We start from the raw sequence: 21318 nt of genomic DNA, 5'->3' as shown, positions 1-21318 counted from the left end.
TAAGCTTTAAGTGTGCTATATTTGAGTAAATGGGAATTGCTATCGCAGATTTATGTCCTGTGCTGGTCAGAACAGATGTAATAATCATAACTGTAAAGGGAACAACAATTTACACTGCATGAGAAAAGAGTGCTGATTGGTTGACAATGGACTCTAATTTTGGAGAATGCACCAGGGAACAGTTAACTGCCAAGCTTTTGTTTAAATTCCAACCAAGGCTGCTCAATTTTGATTGATCAAGACATTACCATAGAGAATGATCCTGTGAATGGCTGCCCCTCAAACTTTTTCTTCAGTTAAAAAGGGCACAATGCGTGGACATGCAATTTCTGTCTGAAAGGGCGGGCCCTGTATGTGAATATTTGTATCTTCTAACACACGTAAGCGAGTAACGCTGCGAGCCTTACTGATAATCTTAAATTGGTTGTCAGTATAATTCAAGACTGTTTAGCAAGTGCTGTCTGATTGTGGAATCACATCTAATATTGGTTGCATGTTTGGATATTTTGCATGTACGGCTGGTTGGATGCTGGTACCATGTTTAAAGGTAAAGTCACCACAGTCCCAGATGACCATTGGCTGCTTTCCCCTTTGACAGGGAGAGCTGGCTAGTGGTGATTTAACCTGAGGATCACCACAGCTCAGGAGAGGGGCAAGATTGAGAAGACAGAGCCTTCATGAATAACCTGAGCCAGTACATGAATTAAACCCTCACTGCTGGCCTGGCTCTGCATCACAATCAGCTGTCTAGTCAACTGAGCTAAACTGGCTTAAAAGGCACACTACTATCACATTAATGAATAACATGGGATATGAATTTTCGTGTGGGTGTGATGCCAGGTGTGTAAGCCGTACACCCAACAACTGGCAGATTGTATGAAACAGTGCATCTCTTCGGCTGTTATAAAATGGCAAAGTTCTGACCATACCCAATCAGCTTCTGTCCTCTGTTGACTGACTGGTCTGCCACTGGGACCAGTTTCTCCTCACTTTTGGGGCGTCATTCTCCGACCCCCCGCCGGGTCGGAGAATCGCCGTTGGCCGCCGTGAATCCCGCCCCCGCCCGCGCCAAAGTCTCCGGTACCGGAGATTGGGCGGGGGCGGGAATCGGGCCGCGCCGGTTGGCGGGACCCCCCGCTCAATTCTCCGGCCTGGATGGGCCGAAGTACCGCCCAGAAATTGCCTGTCCCGCCGGCGTAAATCAAAGCTGGTATTTACCGGCGGGACCAGGCGGCGTGGGTGGGCTCCGGGGTCCTGGGGGGGGCGCGGGGCGATCTGACCCCGGGGGGTGCCCCCACGGTGGCCTGGCCCGCGATCAGGGCCCACCGATCCGCGGGCGGGCCTGTGCCGTGGGGGCACTCTTTCCCTTCCGTCTCCGCCACGGCCTCCACCATGGCGGAGGCGGAAGAAACTCTCCCCACTGCGCAAGCGCGGGAAACTGTCGGCGGCCGCTGACGCTCCCGCGCATGCGCCGCATTTCCACGCCAGCTGGCGGGGCACCAAACGCCCTTTCCGCCAGCTGGCGGGGCAACAAACGCCATTTCCGCCAGCTGGCGGGGCGGAAATCCCTCCGGCGCTGACCTAGCCCCTCGATGTTGGGTCTCGGCCCCCAAAGATGCGGAGCATTCCGCACCTTTGGGCCGGCGCGATGCCCGTCTGATTGGCGCCGTTTTTGGCGCCAGTCGGCGGACATCGCGCCGTTGGGGGAGAATTTCGCCCCTGATATCCAAATCAATCCTAATTTTGAAGCTAATATTAAATCTCCCATCAATCTTCCCTGTTCTAAGGAAAATAATCCCAGATTTTGGAGTCACTTCAAGTAATCGGAGCCTTTACTTTATGCCTTTACTTCTAAAGCAGAATCCTGTATTTTGATAAACTTCTCAGCTGGTCCTGCAAATTTCGAAGGTTTGCATTTGTGAAAGTAATTCTTGCTATTTTTCACCCAAACTGGTGGCAGATGGCGAACTTTCCCAATTGTTGACAAGAGATGTGTAGCAGATGTTTTCCAGGGACGTGCACGTGCATAGAAACCAGAGGTGTAGCGGCTGCCACTCACCTGTGATTAAACTGGAGATGATCAAAGGGAGAATCAGCATCTTCAACATCCTCATGAGGATATCACCTGGAAACGCTATGAGCATAACAACATTGGGATGGATGGGAGATGCATATCGGAGCAATCCTCCAAACAATGCTCCAAGTATCACACCTGTAGGGAGAAGAAATGGAGATTAGAGGACAATAATTACAATACATATTTATGTAGATCCCTTTTTTCTGAAGACCATGACAAGCTAATTCACGAATGCAAATAAAACTTTGAAGTGACAGCAACTCAGTGAAGTGAAAGATTAGGACGTTTGGCCAAAGTTTAGTTAGGAAGGTGGGTTTCAAGGCTTTGGGTAGGGAACTCCAGAGAATAATGTGATGGATGTAGGAATTTCAGATATGTATTTGGTGAAGTAAGGGTTAAAAGCCTGGCTTAGTGTGTGTTTGTGTGTCTGCAGAAGTCATGTTTTAAAAGAATCCTGGTTTGAAAGACAACAAAGTTTTTAGGAGCCAGAGGTGTAATCAACCATCCTTAAAGGCATGGGCTAATGCAATTTTGTTTTCATTAAGGGGATTCCCTTGGGGGTTAAGTTGTTTTCAGCTTGAGGAGATGATGCCATTGTTGGGTGGAGCTAAGGCATCAGGCTTTTTGAGAAAGCAATTTTCAGTTCAGTTCTGTTCTGGATGAAGCTGGTACCGCAAGTCAGGTTTTGCTGTCTGTAGTTTAGTTAAAAGATCAACTATCTTTAAAACAGTGCAGACTTGTCTGAGGACAAGGGGGAGCCGAAACAAGCTGAGAAACAGCTTTTAAAGACATATAACCAGGATTTATGACAGGAGTCAGGGGCGAAATTCTCCGGAAACCGCGCGATGCCCGCCGACCGGCGCCCAAAATGGCGCAAATCAGACGGGCATCGCGCCACCCCAAAGGTGCGGAATGCTCCGCATCTTTGGGGCCCGAGCCCCAACCTTGAGGGGCTAGGTCGACGCCGGACGAATTTCCGCCCCGCCAGCTGGCGGAAAAGGCCTTTGGTGCCCCGCCAGCTGGCGCGGAAATGACATCTCCGGGCGGCGCATGCGCGGGAGCATCAGCGGCCGCTGACAGATTCCCACGCATGCGCAGTGGAGGGAGTCTCTTCTGCCTCCGCCATGGTGGAGACCGTGGCGGAGGCGGAAGGGAAAGAGTGCCCCCACGGCACAGGCCCGCCCGCGGATCGGTGGGTCCCGATCGCGGGCCATGCCACCGTGGGGGCACCCCCCGGGAGCCAGATCGCACCGCACCCACCCCAGGATTCCGGAGCCCGCCCGCGCCGCCTTGTCCCGCCGGTAAGGTAGGTGGTTTAATTTACGCCGGCAGGACAGGCATTTTAGCGGCGGGACTTTGGCCCATCCGGGCCGGAGAATCGAGCGGGGGGGCCTGCCAACCGGCGCGGCGCGATTCACGCCCCAGCCGAATATCCGATGCCAGAGACTTCGGCAACCGGCGGGGGCGGGATTCACGCCAGCCCCCGGCGATTCTCCGACCCGGCGGGGGGTCGGAGAATCTCGCCTCAGATCTTTTCTGTAAAGAAGTGTCAAGAGACCTGGGGCGGGATTCTCCAACCCCCCCCGCCGGGTTGGAGAATCTCCGGCGCTGTTTTTTTGGCGGGGGCGGGGATCACGTTGCGTCGGTCGGGGGGCGCTGGCAGTGGCCCCTCCCCCCCCACCCCCCCCCCCCCCCACCCCCCCAGCAGTTCTCCGGGCCCCGATCGGCTGAGCAGGACGTGAAACACACGAGGTCCATATCGGCGGGACCTGGCTCTAAGGGTGGCCTGCGGAGTTCGCGGAGGGGGGGGGTGTTATCCGGCCCATGGGGGGCCCCCGCGGTGGCCTGGCCCGCGATCAGGGCCCACTGATCTGTGGGCGGGGCTGTGCCATGGGGGCACTCTTTCCCGGCCTCTATAAAGCTCCGCCACGGCTGGCGCAGAGAAGAAACCCCCTGCGCATGCGCAGGGATCACGGCAGCGGTTCTGCGCATGCGCCAGAACACGCTGGCACTCCCGCGCATGCGCCAAATCGTGCCGGACGGTGGAGGCCCTTCGGCGCCGGTTGGAGCGGCGCCAACCACTCCAGCGCCGGCCTAGCCCCCAGATGTGCGGAGGATTCCGCAACTTCCGGGCGGCCCGACGCCGGAGTGGTTCACGCCGCGCTTTGGCGCCGGTACGGCCCGCCTGCCAGTTGGGGGAGAATCCCGGCTTTCGTTCTCAAAGAATATTTCTGTAAAGCAAGTATTCCTCTGTGCCATTGGTATATAAGGTGGATATAGAGCTGAGATATTTTTATTTCTTGTTAAGGTGGAATAAAGATAGCAATTAAGAGAATAGCAATTATTGAGTAGTATTGTTTAAGGGGTATTTGTCAGCTATTTTCTGGTGTGGTCTCATAGTGCGATGTTAAAGATATTCTAATACTGTGTTTGTAATCTAGTTTGCTTTTTTATACACAATATCCCTATTTCTTTGGGCAATCACTCCTGGAGCGAGGTATCCTTTCCTCACAGTCTTTCAAAATTAAAATAAAATATTGGGATTTTTGTCCAGTAGCCTAGCTACTATTAGTGACTGGTGTGGGATTGTAATAATAGGGCCAGGATTACTGAAGGTTACTGGAACTAAGGCAGCACTGGTGCATTAGAGACCAGTAAATGTAGGAAACATTTCCAGAGACAAAGCCAGGATAAAGCAATGGAGTGATTTCAGGACACGGCTTTTAAATGTAATCCCATGTACCAATCTTAATAGGTAAACAATGTTGTGAATTCTATAGAAAATACAACATAGAAACATGGGCGGGATTCTATGCTTGCCGACACTGATTTTGTAATCGGCGATGGGGCAAAGAATCCTTTGGGGGCAGTGCCTGTTTTCGGATGCTCTGCCCCCTCCAGAACGGCATCATCGAGGAGTCCGCTGCACGCCATTGGGACCACCTCAGGGCGTTACCTGAAGGCTCTCCCCCGATGCTCCGCCCTCGATGGGCCGAGTTCCTGATGGCGCGGGGAACGTGTGCTCTCAGTTTTCGGGAACCCATAGTGGCGGCTGCGGGCTGTGTCCAGCGCCGCCACAGTAGGGGGGGAGCCATGCTGCTGGCCAGGGGGGCTTAGGCAAATATAGAAGTAATTGGCGGGATTCTCCGGTTTTCCCAGCCGTGTGTCACTCGGTGGCGCAACGTTTGCCGGTGATGGGAATCTCTGTTCCTGCCACTTGTCAATAGGATTTCCCATTGAAGCCACCCGATGCCACCTGGGAACCTAAGGGCGGAGGTACACTGCCAGTGGGAACAGAGAATCACAACAGCCAGCGAATTCGGGCTACTGTGTTTTAAACCATCCTTGTCATGTTTGGCAAATTTACAGACAGCATTGATGATGGAAAAACATTCCCCATTTTGAAAGTATAAAAGCATCTGAGCAACTGCTACCTTCCATTGATACACAGGAAATCTGCTTAGAAACAGAGGACACCATCTGTTCTTTCAATTTCAGGCTCATGGAGTTGCAGTAATGTAGTGATGGATGTGCCTAATATGAATGCTTGGCTGAGTTCCGAAAGCTAATAGTCTCTTGGCACAGCTGTTCAAGAGAATGCCTGACAATTATACAGATTCAAAATAAATTATTCAGTTTTTGAAGGACATATAAAAGATTAATGTTTTTTCTTTTATATTGTCACAGATTTAATTTTGTCACACCTGCCTTTAAAATAATTCTCACTGTGTTACATGGCCCCTGTGGACTGTACAGGCAGGCTGGCTATCGAAGATACATGGGGGGGGCATGGAGATGGTATGGGTGGTATAAGGGATCTGAAAGTGGCATGGCAGAGGCGTAGAGATTGAAGGGTTTATGCCGGTGACAGGGGAGAACTGAGAGGGCATGGGGTGGCAGGTGGAGTGGGCAAGTGGTGAAATTCCAGGAACTATTAAATTATTTTAAGAGCTAGACTGCTGTGTTGGAGATTTGAATCTGGCCTTCTCACCAGCCTGCATCGGCACCCACTCTCTTCCTGGACTCTATTCTGGCTCACAAACTGCACTGTGCATCCAAATTCTGTGTGAGAAAACAAAATTGCTGAGCAAGACCATGCATGGGTGAAGTGTGCAGTTTGGGCACTGCAAAAATGCGGAAATCATGTTTTCTCAAACATAACATAGAAATACAGGCCACGGTGTCTGCTTCCATCACTAACTCCAGTAGTACGTTCCACATCCTCCTAATCCTCTACATAAAATGTGTTCTCCCGTTTTCCTTCACAAATCTCTTACCTTTAATCTTATGTCTATGTCCAGTTGTCCGAAATGCTTCAATCACTAGAAATAGTCTGCTTCTATCCAAGCTGACCTAATATGTCATGACTTTGAACACCTTCATCAAATTGTCCTCCATCTCCTCAGGCTAAATGTTAGGATCCGCCATTAGTGGTTTGAAGGTCACTACTCCCCCATAAATTGTGAGCAGATCATTCTACCAGCCACGCCAGTGGGCCGTCTTCTCAAGCTTAAGTCTATTGAGGACCTTAAGTGGCCAATTAGTGGAAACATAATTGGGCCTAATCCATTGGGGTGTAAAGGTGGTCCCAGCAGTGGCCACTGCTCTCATCTGCTGAGACGACAGAGCTGCTGGTTATTTGATTGGCTAGCAGCTCTCTGAGTTGAGAGTGGAGGGGGGCAGAAATCTTCTTTCCATCCTATTAATGGCCAAATGACCGTTAAATGACAGCTGGGCAGTCGTTCTTCCCATGAGCAGGCTCCCTATTGACAATTTAGCAGGGTCTTGGGGACAATGGCGTCCCATAAAATCCTACCTTTGACATTTCAGGCACAGCGCTTTATCAGAACCGGAAGGTATTTCAGAGGAGCAGTTTATAAGAAAGAACAGGGGGCGGGATTCTCCACTCCCACGCCGAAGTGGCCGCGCCATCGTGAACGCCGTCGAGGTTCACGACGGCGCGGAATGGCCCCGGTCCCGACCGATTCAGCCCTGACAATGGGCCAGGATCGGGGCCGCATCATCTACACGCGCCAGGCCTTGTCGCCCGCGTAAAAGGTGCAGGATCCCCCCTCGCCCCCCCAGCGTTCACGCACCGCCCACGACTGCAGCGACAAGGTGTGGACGGTGCCGGGGGGGAACCCGCCATTTTGGCCTGGCCGCTCGGCCCATCTGGGCCTGAGAATAGCGGGGGTGCCGGAGAATCGCCATTTTGGATGTCTCCGGCGATTCTCCGGCCTGCGGCCTGCGAAACTCGACCGGGCCGTTCCCGCCGCTTGGGAGAATCGCGGGAGGGCGTCAGACCGGCGTCCCCGGAAATTTTGGCGGCCCAGGCGATTCTCCAGGTGTGGGAGTGGAGAATCGCGCCCCCCGTGTGGGAAAGAGAAAAGACACATACATCAGGGGCGAAATTCTCCGGTATCGGCGCATTGTCCGCCGACTGGCGCCCAAAACGGCGCTAATCAGTCGGGCATCGCGCTGCCCCAAAGGTGCGGAATGCTCCGCATCTTTGGGGGCCGAGTCCCAACCTGAAGGGGCTAGGCCTTTGGAGCCCCGCCAGCTGGCACGGAAATGACATCTCCGGGCGGCGCATGCGCAGGAGCGTCAGCGACCGCTGACGGCATTCCTGCGCATGCGCAGTGGAGAGAGTCTCTTCCGCCTCCTCCATGGTGGAGACCGTGGCGAAGGCGGAAGGGAAAGAGTGCCCCCACGGCACAGGCCCGCTCGCGGATCGGTGGACCCCGATCGCGGTCCAGGCTACCGTGGGGGCACCCCCGGGGCCAGATGGCCCCGCGCCCCTCCCAGGACCCCGGAGCCCGCCCGCACCGCCTTGTCCCGCCGGTAAGGTAGGTGGTTTAATCTACGCCGGCGGGACAGGCATTTTAGCGGCCGGACTTCGGCCCATCCGGGCCGGAGAATCGCGGGGGGGAGGGGGGGCTCGCCAACCGGCGCGGCGCGGTTCCCGCCCCCGCCGAATATCCGGTGCCGGAGAATTCGGCAACCGGCGGGGGTGGGATTCACGCCAGCCCCTGGCGATTCTCCGACCCGGCGGGGCTTTGGAGAATCTCACCCAAGAAGAGAGAGTGTGGAGCTCAAAACTGTATATAGTACTCCATCATTACACCTTAACCTCTTGTTTGTAGCAATTATCATGAAACCCTGTATTAAACCTGGACAATATAACCAGTTTCCATAATCTTTAAAAAAATGTTATTCCTTTTGCAGAGTTGCCAATGATTGATTGATTTGATTTATTGTCACATGTACCAAAGTACAGTGAAAAGTATTTTTCTGCAGCCAAGGGAACATACACAGTGATGTGTTGGGTGCTCTGGATCCGTGGAACACATACAGGCCACCAACACTTAAAATAGTACAACACTATTTAATTAAGTTAGAAACTGTTAAACATACTTTCACTGTGGGTTAACACGATGTTAGATTAAACTAAAGACCTATGCCTGTCCTAACCAGTCTGTGCACTCAGCACATGGTGAAGATCTGTGCTGTAAGTTGTAAGCTCTGTCCTTCTGAGAGGCTGCATCCCGAATGAGCGGGAACTCTGATGCCCTCTGTCTATATAGCGCGTGTGCTCTAACTGGTGATTGGCTGTGGTGTTGTGTGTGTTGATTGGTCTTGCTGTGTGTCCATCAGTGTGTGTGTCTGCACCATGATATACTGGTGTATATTATGACATCTACCCTTTTATTAAAAAATGTATGTGTGTGGCAATAAATAATGTGTGGTGAGAATGTTCCTAACTACGTGTGGGGTGCGAAGACATATTTACAGGACTACATACATGAGAACTAAGCTATTTACATGGGAAGGTGCCTGGTGCAGAGAAGCAGTATGCAGCAAGAGTAACGAGATCAACACTGTATACAAACCAGGGAAACGATCAAACAAAGCAACGAAACAATTCAGAGAGTCCATAAATTCGAAAAGTTCATAAATTTAGTCTCTGAGGTGGACGACGAGTTCTGGTTGACTGCCTCAAGGGTGGGTCGAGAGCCGCCGGTTCAGGAGCGGGCTGGACTGCGTCAAAGTCAGGGGGAGGCAGAGTGACAGGGAGCTCTGCATAGTCCATGGCAGGGTCAGCAGGAGGGCGAGGCGACACTGGAGGATCACATGGCGAGGGTGGAACGAGACGAAGGGCGCGTCGATTGCGGCGCCGAATAGAGCCACCCGGTAGACAAACCAGGAACGAGCGGGGGGCCGAAGGACAACAGCGGATGCAGACCAGTCACCATCCGGAAGATGGATGCGGACGTTGTCATCTGGAGCCAGGGCAGGGAGATCAGCTGCACGGGAGTCATGAGCCGCCTTGTGCTGTGCACGAGACAGCTGCATCCGGCGAAGGACCGGAACGTGGTCGAGGTCTGGGACATGGATGGACGGCACCGTCGTCCTCAGGGTGCGAGTCATGAGTAATTGGGCTGGCGACAAGCCAGTGGACAGTGAGGCGGAGCGATAGGCCAGCAAGGCAAGGTAGAAATAAGACCCAGCATCGGCAGCCTTGCATAGGAGCCATTTGACGATATATACTCCTTTCTCTGCTTTGCCATTGGATTGGGGGTACAGGGGACTGGACGTCACATGGGCAAAATTGTACCGCCTGGCAAAGTTGGACCATTCTTGGCTGGCAAAGCAGGGGCCATTGTCCGACATAACCGTGAGCGGGATGCCGTGTCGAGCAAAGGTTTCTTTACATGCACGAATGACTGCAGAGGAGGTGAGGTCGTGCAACCATATCACCTCCGGGTAATTCGAAAAGCAGTCCACGATCAGGACATTGTCTCTACCCAATGCGTGGAACAGGTCGATGCCCACCTTGGTCCATGGTGACATGACCAACTCATGGGGCTGCAGGGTCTCACGTGTTTGGGCCGGCTGGAAGCGCTGACAAGTGGGGCAGTTGAGCATTGTGTTGGCTATGTCCTCATTAATGCCCGGCCAGTACACTGCCTCTCGGTCCCGTCGGCGGCACTTTTCCATGCCAAGGTGGCCCTCGTGTAGCTGTTCCAGGACAAGCTGGCGCATGCTATGCGGGATGACAATGCGGTCCAGCTTTAGAAGAACCCCGTCTACTACCGCCAGATCATCTCTGACATTATAGAATTGAGGGCATTGGCCCTTGAGCCACCCGTCCGTTAGGTGGCGCATGACACGCTGTAGGAAGGGGTCAGCCGCTGCCTCGCCGCGAATTTGGACGAGGCGTTCATCCGAGGCAGGTAAATTGGAGGCCGCAAATGCCACATGGACGTCAACCTGGCAGACAAATCCCACTGGGTCACATGGAGTGTTGACTGCCCTGGAGAGAGCGTCAGCAATGATGAGGTCTTTGCCTGGGGTGTATACCAGCTGGAGGTCGTATCGCCGGAGCTTGAGAAGAATAAGCTGGAGGCGAGGCGTCATGTCGTTCAAGTCTTTCTATATTATCTTGACCAGCGGGCGATGGTCGGTTTCGATGGTGAATTGAGGAAGTCTGTAGACATAATCGTGAAACTTAACAACACTGGTCAGAAGGCCCAGTCACTCCTTCTCTATCTGCGCGTAGCGCTGCTCCGTGGGCGTCATCGCACGTGACGCATATGCACATCACGTTGAAGGAGCACTGCCCCAATGCCGGATTGACTGGCATCGGTCAAAATTTTGGTCTCCTTTGCTGGATCAAAGAACTGACCGGGGCCGTGGTCAGTTTTGCCTTGAGTTCTCTCCATTCGCGCTCGTGGGAAGGGAGCCATTGGAAGTCTGTCGTCTTCCTGACCAGGTTCCTGAGAGCCGTGGTATGGGAGGCGAGGTTAGGGATGAATTTCCCTAAACAATTGACCATGCCCAGAAATCGGAGGACCGCCTTCTTGCCCTCTGGTGTTTTCATAGCTGTGATGGCAGCTACCTTGTCCGCATCTGGCTGCACAGCCAATTGGGAGATGTGGTCCCTGAGGAGCTTAAGTTCTATCTGACCAAAAGAGCATTTGGCCCAGTTGAGGCGGAGGCCATGCTCATGTATACGTCTGAATACGCGCTGGAGGCGACGAACATGCTCCTGCGGGGTGGTGGACCAAATGATTATGGGAATTGGATAGTGCTCTCTCATAATATTGCGATTTAGATCCTTGGGATGAATGCAAATTCTCAATTTGCCGGAAGGCGTTTTTACACATACCATGGAACTGACTCAGTCGGTCGGTTCCGTGACTTTGGAAATCACTCCTTGGTTCTGGAGGTCCTGCAGCTGCTGCTTGAGGCGGTCCTTAAGGGGTGCTGGGACCCTGCGAGGTGCATGCACCACAGGCGTGGCATTCGGTTTTAATAAAATCTTGTAGGTGTACGGGAGCATGCTCATGCCCTCGAAGACGTTGTGGTACTGGTTGATAATGGCATCGAGCTGGGCCCTGAAGTCAGTGTCCTGAAAGGCAGACGCGTCAGCAGGAGAGAGAGAGTGAACTCTCTGAACTAGGTTCAACAGCTTGCATGCCTGCACGCCAAGCAGGAAGGCTTTTGAGGAGCCCACGATTTCAAAGGGAAGGATGGCTTTGCGTGACCTGTGCGTCACTTCAAGTTGGCATGAGCCGCTGGCAGCAATGGCATTGCCATTATAATCTAATAGCTGGCAGGCTGATGGCAGGATGGCTGGTTTGACACAAAGGCTTTGGAGGTCAGACCGTGCAATGAGATTGGCGGAGGCACCAGAGTCCAGGCGGAATCGTATTTGGGACTGGTTGACCGTAAGGGTGGCACAACACTCATCGTCCGGATCGATGCTGTATACCGAGAGAGGCTGGATTCTTTGCTTCGGGGACACCCTGTTTTTGTAATGATGCCGACTCGTAAAGGCGCATTCGGGTCCTCTGTGTCAATATCGGGTAGCAGGTCCGAATCGGGCTCGGTGACCAAGGGTTGAATGGCCCGGACATTCCTGCGGGGCTGGCTGGAGCGACGAGAGTTGGCAGGCTGAGCTGATCTGCATAAACCAGCATAGTGGCTAAGTTTGCCACATCACAGGCATCGTCGGGATTTGGCAGGACATTGCCGCTTTAAGTGGGCGGAGCCACAGTTGCCGCACGTTGTAGCGTCAGTAGGTTCACTGCGCCACCGCGCATGTGCGGTGCGGTCGTACGTGGTGTGCGCCTGCGCAGTACGTTCGTCGACGTCGGCGTCCCCTCATTCGGTGCGCACAAGCGCAGGAGTCCGTGAAAAGTGCGCGAAATGGCCGCCCTCATCCAGGCTGAGGCCCTGGAGTTTCTCGATTGCTTGGAACCGTTCTGCCTCGTGGGGACCTTGCCGCGCCGTTTCAGCCACTTGGATGTGGGAATACTGGTGTGTTCATGTAGCACGCAGGTCTCGATGGCGGTCGCTAGGGTGAGCTGCTTGAGGAGCAGCTGGCGTAGGTGGTCCGACTGAAAACTGAAAACGATCTGGTCGCGTATCATGGAGTCGGAGGAGGACCCGCAATTACAGGACTGCGCAAGGATGTGGAGGTGGGTGAAAAAGGACTGGAAAGGTTCATCCTTACCCTGCAAACGCTGTTGGAATACATAGCGCTTGAAACTTTCATTCACCTCGATGTCGCAGTGACTGTCAAACTTAAGGAGGACCGTCTTGAATTTTGATTTATCTTCACCATCAGCAAAGGTGAGAGAATTGAACATGTGGATGGCATGGTCCCCGGCCGTGGATAGGAAGAGAGCGACCTTCCTGGTATCTGAGGCAGCTTCCCGGTCTGTGGCTTCAAGGTAGAGCTGGAAGCGTTGTTTGAATATCTTCCAGTTGGGCCCTAGGTTACCGGTGATGCGGAGCGGCGGCGGCGGGCGGACGCTGTCCATTTTGCAGGATGACTGTGTGCTGGTGGAAGGCAGATCACTTGCAGGTAGGTCTAAGAAGATCTACCAACCCTCAACTACTGGTACCATGATGTGTTGGGTGCTCTGGATCCGCAGAACACATACAGGCCACCAACACTTAAAATAGTACAACACTATTTTATTAGGCTAGAAACTGTTGAGCATACTTTCACTGTGGGTTAACACGATGTTAGATTAAACTAAAGACCTATGCCTGTCCTAACCAGTCTATGCACTCTGCACATGGTGAAGATCTGTGCTGTAAGCTGTAAGCTCTGTCCTTCTGAGAAGCTGCATCCAGAATGAGTGGGAAAACTGATGCCCTCTGTCTTTATAGTGAGTGTGCTGTAACTGGTGATTGGCTGCGGTGTTGTGTGTGTTGATTGGTCTTGCTGTGTGTCCATCAGTGTGTGTGCCTGCACCATGATATACTGGGGCGTCATTCTCCGCCCCCCAAGAGGGTCGGAGAGTGGCCGTTGGCCGCCGTGAATCCCGCCCCCGCCCCCGCCGAAGTCTCCGAAGGGAGAAACGTCGGCGGGGCGTTAATGGCGCCGCTGCTGCGGAGAATGTCACGGGTCTGCGCAAGGCAGCCGATTTTCGGCCTGCCGATATTCTCCCTTCCGGATGGGCCGAAGTCCCGTCGACGTGATGACCGTTCACGTCGACGTGAATCAAACCTCCTTTTCATCGGCGTGACCCGGTGCTCCAGGCTCACGCCGACCAACGAGGAGGTGAGTGACGGCCTGGGGGGTTGGTTCTGGGCAGGAAATGGCGTGGCCGCAGACTGATTGCGTGAGGAGAGGTGTGTCTCGGCTTGTGTGTGTGTGTGTGTGCGGCGGGGGGGGGGGGGGGGGGCTGGTTAGAGTAGGCTGGGCTCCGGGGGAGTGCCGGGAGGGGGTCCGTGCTGGGGTGGAGGTTGGGGAGCGGGTCCGTGCTGGGGTGGAGGTTGGGGGTTGGGGGGGGGTCCGTGCCGGGGTGGAGGTTGGGGGTTGGAGGGGGTCCGTGCTGGGGTGGAGGTTGAGGGTTGGGGGGGGGTCCGTGCTGGGGTGGAGGTTGGGGAGGGGGTCCGTGCTGGGGTGGAGGTTGGGGGTTGGGGGGGGGTCCGTGCCGGGGTGGAGGTTGGGGGTTGGAGGGGGTCCGTGCCGGGATGGAGGTTGGGGGTTGGGGGGGGGGTCCGTGCTGGGGTGGAGGTTGGGGAGGGGGTCCGTGCTGGGGTGGAGGTTGGGGGGTTCCGTGCCGGGGTGGAGGTTGGGGGTTGGAGGGGGTCCGTGCTGGGGTGCAGGTTGGGGAGGGGGTCCGTGCTGGGGTGGAGGTTGGGGGTTGGGGGGGGGTCCGTGCCGGGGTGGAGGTTGGGGGTTAGAGGGGGTCCGTGCCGGGGTGGAGGTTGGCGGTTGGGGGGGGTCCGTGCTGGGGTGGAGGTTGGGGAGGGGGTCCGTGCTGGGGTGGAGGCTGGGGGTTGGGGGGGGGTCCGTGCCGGGGTGGAGGTTGGGGGTTGGAGGGGGTCCGTGCTGGGGTGGAGGTTGAGGGTTGGGGGGGGGTCCGTGCTGGGGTGGAGGTTGGGGAGGGGGTCCGTGCTGGGGTGGAGGTTGGGGGTTGGGGGGGGTCCGTGCCGGGGTGGAGGTTGGGGTTGGAGGGGGTCCGTGCTGGGGTGGAGGTTGGGGAGGGGGTCCGTGCTGGGGTGGAGGTTGGGGAGGGGGTCCGTGCCGAGGAGGGTGATGGGAGGGCAAATGAGTTGGTCCACCTGGCCAGATGCCAGCCTCCAACAGTTGGACCCATGCGGTCCATGCCACCTGGTTGGGGGGAGGAGGGGATATGGGCAATGATGACATGTCGTCATTCCCCTCCCCCCCACCAGGCCGTCATGTTTTCAGATCATCCAGCGATGTTGGCCGCCGTGGTGGCAACCGCTCATGTCTATGTTGCCCTGGATGAGGAGGAGGAGGAGGAGGAGCGTGCCAGAGAGGCGGCGCAGGCTGCCGCAGAGGGGCAGGCGGCAGCCGCCCAGGCTGGAGGGACACCTGACCGACAGGACGGAGGGGGAGGAGGACGCCGCGGCCCCACGGCAACGGAGGCACCCGAGGGCGCCCCGTGTGTACCGGCCCCGGCAGTCATACCAGGACCTCACGGATCGGGAATGCAGGAGGAGACTCCGGATGAGCCGGGAAACCGTGGCACACATCTGCCACCTGCTGGCACACCTGTCACCGCGTGGCACTGGCGGGGGACACCCTCTCCCCATGTCCGTCAAGGTTACGGTGGCCCTGAACTTTTATGCAACGGGGTCATTCCAGGCACCGAGTGGGGGCCTGTCCGGCATATCGCAGACATCGGTGCACCGGTGCATCCGGGCAGTGACAGATGCCCTTTATGCCATGGCGCACCGCTACATCCGCTTCCCCGTGGACCGGGCCAGCCAAGATGCCCGGGCCGTGGGCTTCTCTGCCGTGTCCGGGTTCCCCATGGTCCAGGGCGCGATCGATGGGATGCACGTCGCCGTGTGGCCACCTGCAGATAACAGGGCCGTGTTCACTAATAGGAAGGGGACCTATTCGATGAACGTACAGGTGGTCTGCGACCACCACATGATGATCCTGCACGTCTGCGCCCGTCACCCAGGCAGTGTACACGACTCATTCGTGTTGTCGCGGTCATCCATCCCCGGCATGTACGAGGGACGCCATCCCCGGCTGAGGGGCTGGCTGCTGGGCGACAGGGGCTACCCATTGCGATCGTGGCTGATGACGCCTATACGGAGGCCACGCAATGAGGCGGAGAACCGCTACAATGATGCCCATGGAGCGACAAGGGGAGTGATCGAGAGGTGCTTTGGCGTGCTGAAGATGCGTTTCAGGTGCCTGGACCTCTCTGGGGGCGCCCTCCAGTATCGGTCAGATAGGGTCGGCCGCATCATTGTGGTGTGCTGCGTCCTGCACAACATAGCCCAGCAGAGGGGCGATGTGCCGCAGGCAGAGGAGGGCGGAGTGCAGGAGCAGCAGGAAGAGGCCCAGTCCTCCCCAGATGAGGGGGATGGGGGCAATGGTCAGGGCAGACGGGCTAGACATAGGCGGGTGGCTGTCCACCGTTACCGGCTGGCCCAGCGGGCACGGGTCAGACTGATAGACGCCCGCTTCACTGACTAGATGGGCGTGGGAATCGGGTAGTATGGCCACAGACCGCACACCATGGCAACAGCCGACCACCCACCCCCCCCACCCATCCACCCACCCAGCACCCTCACCCCCCTTCCCAACCCCACCCACCCCACCCGCATGCACACCACCCCCCCCCCCCCCCCATTGCCGATCCACCGGCGGCACAACGGGCCGGGCTCACACAGTTGCGGGTGGACGCGTGTCTATCGCAGGCCATGGAGGATGATGACAACCTGCCCTGCGATGAGCTCCTGGCTCTACATCGTTGGACTATGTCTGACCCATGGCCACAGTACCACCATCCACCCGGACCATCCCTGCATGCGGCTGTGACACTGCAGCGCACGGTCCCGTCCTCTGCCCGGGGGATGTTGATGGCGGCCCAGGGGGAAGGGGGCAGACTCACCTGGGGCTGAGGTAAGACCACCCCTCACACACACACTTGCGCTCAACGTACATGACACGCCCGCACACTTTGGACAGAGCACAAAGGCAGCTTCGGTAGGTGTAACATTGACTTTAATAACCAAAGGAGTTCATGCACGTGCCCTAGCCCCTAAAACTCATCTGTGCCCTGCACCCGTGCCAACTTACTCAGTGTCTAATTGTTTGGCCTTACGGGCCCTTTGACTACGTCTACGTGGTTCCCCAGACGGTACAGCAGAACTGGAGGTGGACTCCTGTGATTCCTGCCCTCTGACACTGGATCCCTTTGGCGGCCGTTTCCTGGGGCGTCCTGGCCTAGATGGGCCAGGCTGCGGCCCGGGCGACTGGGATGGCGAGCTGCCAGCCTGTCCTGCCCGTTGCCCACCCGATGCACCTGGGACGGAAGGGGGGGAGTCCGAGGTGTCGCGGTGTACCGGGACCTCCCCTACAGAGGGAGCCGGGACGGACCACACCACCTCCTTCTCCCTCGGGGTGCCCGATGGCCCCCAGGCCTCTACATGGGTGGGGGATGCGAACGGACTGGCCATCCGACGCCCCCCCGACATCTGGCGCTGCCAGTCCTGGAGGCCCGTGCTGGTATCGACAGGGGTCTGCAGGTTTGCAGCCATGGAGCCCAGGGTGTTGGCAAACCCTGTCTGTGACAGTGCGACGCCGGCTCGCACATGGCCACTGGCGCCGATGCCCTCAGCGATGGCCTGCTGAGACTGGGCCATGGCCTGCAGAGACTGGGCCATGGCCTGCTGAGACTGGGCCATGGCCTGCAGAGACTGGGCTATGGCTTTGAGCGCCTCTGCCATCTGGCGCTGGCACTGGCTCATGGCCTCCTGTGAGAGGGCAGCCATTTCCTGGACCACAGATGCCGCCTGCACGGAAGGCCCCAGGCCTCGCAAACTGTTCCCCATGTCTGACACCGTCGCAACCATTGCCTCCACCGCGGACGCCACCCGTGCGGTGTCAGCCTGGGTGGCACGCATGACCGGGACCACTCCCAGCTCCTGGACGCGGGTGGACTCCTCCACCTGCGACCGCAGCCGCCGCAAGCCGCCCGTCACCCTCTTCACTCGTCTCCGGGTCGGTGGTTGCATCTATGTGTGGGTGTGGTAACTGCAGGAACCCGGGATCCATCTGGGCGGCAGATGTTCGCTTGGCCTGGGCTGCCCTCCGACCGCCCGGTCCCTCTGCTGCTCCTACCTCCACCTGCTGTACCGGGACGGCTGTGTTGTGCGCACCAGTGAGTGTACCAGACGCCTCATCACTAAAGTGCCCAACCGTGGTGAGTGTTTCTGCGATGGTGGAGGGTGTTGGTGACAGCAGTGGCGTTGTGTCGTGCTCTTCATCCCACTCTGAGTCCATGGCACTTTGGGGTGGGGGTTCGTCTCCACCCATCCACTCTGAGTCACTGTCCGGTATTTCGTCTTCCCGGGTAGGGGTGTCCTGGGTAGTGCTGTCCCGGGTAGGGGTGTCCTGGGTAGTGGTGTCCTGGGTAGTGGTGTCCTGGGTAGTGGTGTCCTGGCTCGGATGTGACGGGGGCCTGTGGCTGCCCCCCTCATCGCTGGGTGGTCGCTCCCGCACGTGACGGGGGTGTCGTCTCCCTGTTGCTCCAGGTCTCTCCGTCTCCCGTGGTGTGCGAGGGGCATGCTGCGGGCGTCGCATGCTGGAGGGTCCGGGTCTCTCCGTCTCCCGTGGTCTCCGAGGGGCATCCTGCGGGTGTCGCATGCTGGAGGGTCCGGGTCTCTCCGTCTCCCGTGGTCTCCGAGGGGCATCCTGCGGGCGTCGCATGCTGGAGGGTCCGGGTCTCTCCGTCTCCCATGGTGTGCTAGGGGCATCCTGCGGGCGTCGCATGCTGGAGGGTCCGGGTCTCTCCATCTCCCGTGGTCTCCGAGGGGCATCCGGCGGGCATCGCATGCTGGAGGGTCCGGGTCTCTCCGTCTCCTGTGGTCTCCGAGGGGCATCCTGCGGGCGTCGCGTGCTGGAGGGTCCGAGTCTCTCCGTCTCCCGTGGTCTCCGAGGGGCATCCTGCGGGCATCGCATGCTGGAGGGTGCGGGTCTCTCCGTCTCCTGTGGTCTCCGAGGGGCATCCTGCGGGCATCGCATGCTGGAGGGTGCGGGTCTCTCCGTCTCCTGTGGTCTCCGAGGGGCATCCTGCGGGCGTCGCATGCTGGAGGGTGCGGTTCTCTCCGTCTCCTGTGGTCTCCGAGGGGCATCCTGCGGGCAGTGTGCATCTGCGGGGATGGGTGCCTGGACGTTTGGTCCTGCGATACACAATGAAGCATGCATGGTTAGACATCAGGCAGTGATCAGGAGATACGGGGGAGGGGGATATAGGGGAGGGGGGATATGGGGACGGGCTGTCGGTGGCTCACTTGCTGATGGGCCCCCGACCTCTGCATCAGCAACCTCCCGGTCCTCAGGTCCGCCAGCCAGTTCCAGGGCCCTTTCCTCGTGTACGGTCAGTGGCCTCTCATCAGCGGGCCCTCCTCCAGTCCTCACATGCTCCCTATTGTTGTGTGCGCGCTTCTCCTGTGGGGGGGGGTGGTGGCAGGGGTAAAAGGCAACAGTGTTAGGCAGGTATATGAATGCACGCCATCGGTTGCGCGTGCATTGCAGAGGTTAAGGTTAGGGCTGGATTCACTTGGGGATATGGGGGAGGGGGGATATGGGGGAGGGTGGATATGGGGGAGGGGGGATATGGGGAGGGGGGATATGGGGAGGGGGGATATGGGGGAGGGGGGATATGGGGGAGGGGGGATATGGGGGAGGGGGGATATAGGGGATATGGGGGAGGGGGGATATGGGGGAGGGGGATATGGGGGAGGGGGGATATGGGGGAGGGGGGATATGGGGGAGGGGGGGATATGGGGGAGGGGGGATATGGGGGATATGGGGAGGGGTGATATGGGGAGGGGGGATATGGGGAGGGGGGGATATGGGGGAGGGGGGATATGGGGGATATGGGGGAGGGGGATATGGGGGATATGGGGAGGGGGGATATGGGGGATATGGGGGAGGGGGATATGGGGGAGGGGGATATGGGGATATGGGGGATATGGGTGAGGGGGGATATGGGGGAGGGGGATATGGGGGATATGGGGGAGGGGGGATATGGGGGCGGGGGGGATATGGGGGATATGGGGAGGGGGATATGGGGATATGGGGGAGGGGGGATATGGGGGAGGGGGATATGGGGGGGATATGGGGAGGGGGATATGGGGGATATGGTGGAGGGGGATATGGGGGAGGGGGGATATGGGGGATATGGGGGAGGGGGGATATGGGGATATGGGGGATGGGGGATATGGTGGAGGGGGAATATGGGGGATATGTGGGAGGGGGGATATGGGGAGGCTCACCCTGCCTGCTCTGACGAGGTCGTTCACCTTCTTGTGGCACTGGGTGCCTGTCCGTGGTGTCAGGGCCACAGCGGTGACGGCCTCTGCCACTTCCCTCCACAGACGCCGGCTGTGGCGTGGGGCAACTCTGCGGCCGTGCCCGGGATACAGGGCGTCCCTCCTCTGCTCCACCGCGTCCAGGAGCGCCTCCACATCGCGTGACTCGAACCTCGGGGCTGAGCGACGGCCAGCAGAGGTTAAGGTTAGGGCTGGATTCACTTGGGGATATGGGGGATATGGGGGAGGGGGGATATGGGGGAGGGGGGATATGTGGGAGGGGGGATATGGGGGAGGGGGGATATGGGGAGGGGGGATATGGGGAGGGGGGATATGGGGGAGGGGGGCTATGGGGGATATGGGGGAGGGGGGATATGGGGAGGGGGGATATGGGGGAGGGGGGATATGGGGGAGGGGGGATATGGGGGAGGGGGGATATGGGGGAGGGGGGGATATGGGGGATATGGGGGAGGGGGATATGGGGAGGGGGGATATGGGGGAGGGGGGATATGGGGGAGGGGGGATATGGGGGAGGGGGGATATGGGGGATATGGGGGAGGGGGATATGGGGGATATGGGGAGGGGGGATATGGGGGATATGGGGGAGGGGGGATATGGGGGATATGGGGGAGGGGGGATATGGGGGATATGGGGGAGGGGGATATGGGGGAGGGGGGATATGGGGAGGGGGATATGGGGGATATGGGGGAGGGGGGATATGGGGGAGGGGGGATATGGGGGATATGGGGGAGGGGGGATATGGGGGAGGGGGGATATGGTGGAGGGGGGGATATGGGGGATATGGGGGAGGGGGGATATGGGGGAGGGGGGATATGGGGGATATGGGGGAGGCTCACCCTGCCCGCTCTGACGAGGTCGTTCACCTTCTTGTGGCACTGGGTGCCTGTCCGTGGTGTCAGGGCCACAGCGGTGACGGCCTCTGCCACTTCCCTCCACAGACGCCGGCTGTGGCGTGGGGCAACTCTGCGGCCGTGCCCGGGATACAGGGCATCCCTCCTCTGCTCCACCGCGTCCAGGAGCGCCTCCACATCGCGTGACTCGAACCTCGGGGCTGAGCGACGGCCAGCTATCCAGTCGGGTGTTGCGGTCGGGTGTTCCGGTCGGGTGGGGGGGAACTGCGCGGCCTTATGAGCCGTCACGCCGTGCAGCGCATATGACGCTGCACGGCGTGAACCACTGCGCAAGCGCGGATCCCGTTACGGCGCTGCTAGCCCATTTCGGGCCGGAGACTATCGTCCCATTTTTATGACGTGACGCAAGTGGGATTTGCGCCGTTTTTTGCGCCGATCGGCGGACTTTCCGCCGATAACGGAGAATTTCGCCCCTGGTGTATATTATGACACACAGTACGTACATAGCAGACAAAAAATAATAATCAACAGAGTACA

The 21318-nt window shown here is 57.8% G+C and overlaps 1 protein-coding gene across 2 annotated transcripts in view; it reads right to left on the bottom strand.

Annotated features, from left to right (window-relative positions):
- Positions 1 to 21318, bottom strand: part of LOC140430971 (excitatory amino acid transporter 2-like) — a 643482-nt gene that overhangs the window by 463029 nt on the left and 159135 nt on the right. For both annotated transcript variants that reach the window (XM_072518822.1, XM_072518821.1), the window contains one exon: positions 2060 to 2212. In XM_072518822.1, the coding sequence (XP_072374923.1) occupies positions 2060 to 2212 (153 nt within the window). The remainder of the gene's footprint in view (positions 1 to 2059; positions 2213 to 21318) is intronic.

This window comes from Scyliorhinus torazame, chromosome 10 (genome assembly GCF_047496885.1).
Source record: "Scyliorhinus torazame isolate Kashiwa2021f chromosome 10, sScyTor2.1, whole genome shotgun sequence".
Classification (NCBI taxonomy): Eukaryota; Metazoa; Chordata; class Chondrichthyes; order Carcharhiniformes; family Scyliorhinidae; genus Scyliorhinus; species Scyliorhinus torazame.
This window is presented reverse-complemented; position numbering and strand designations above follow the sequence as displayed.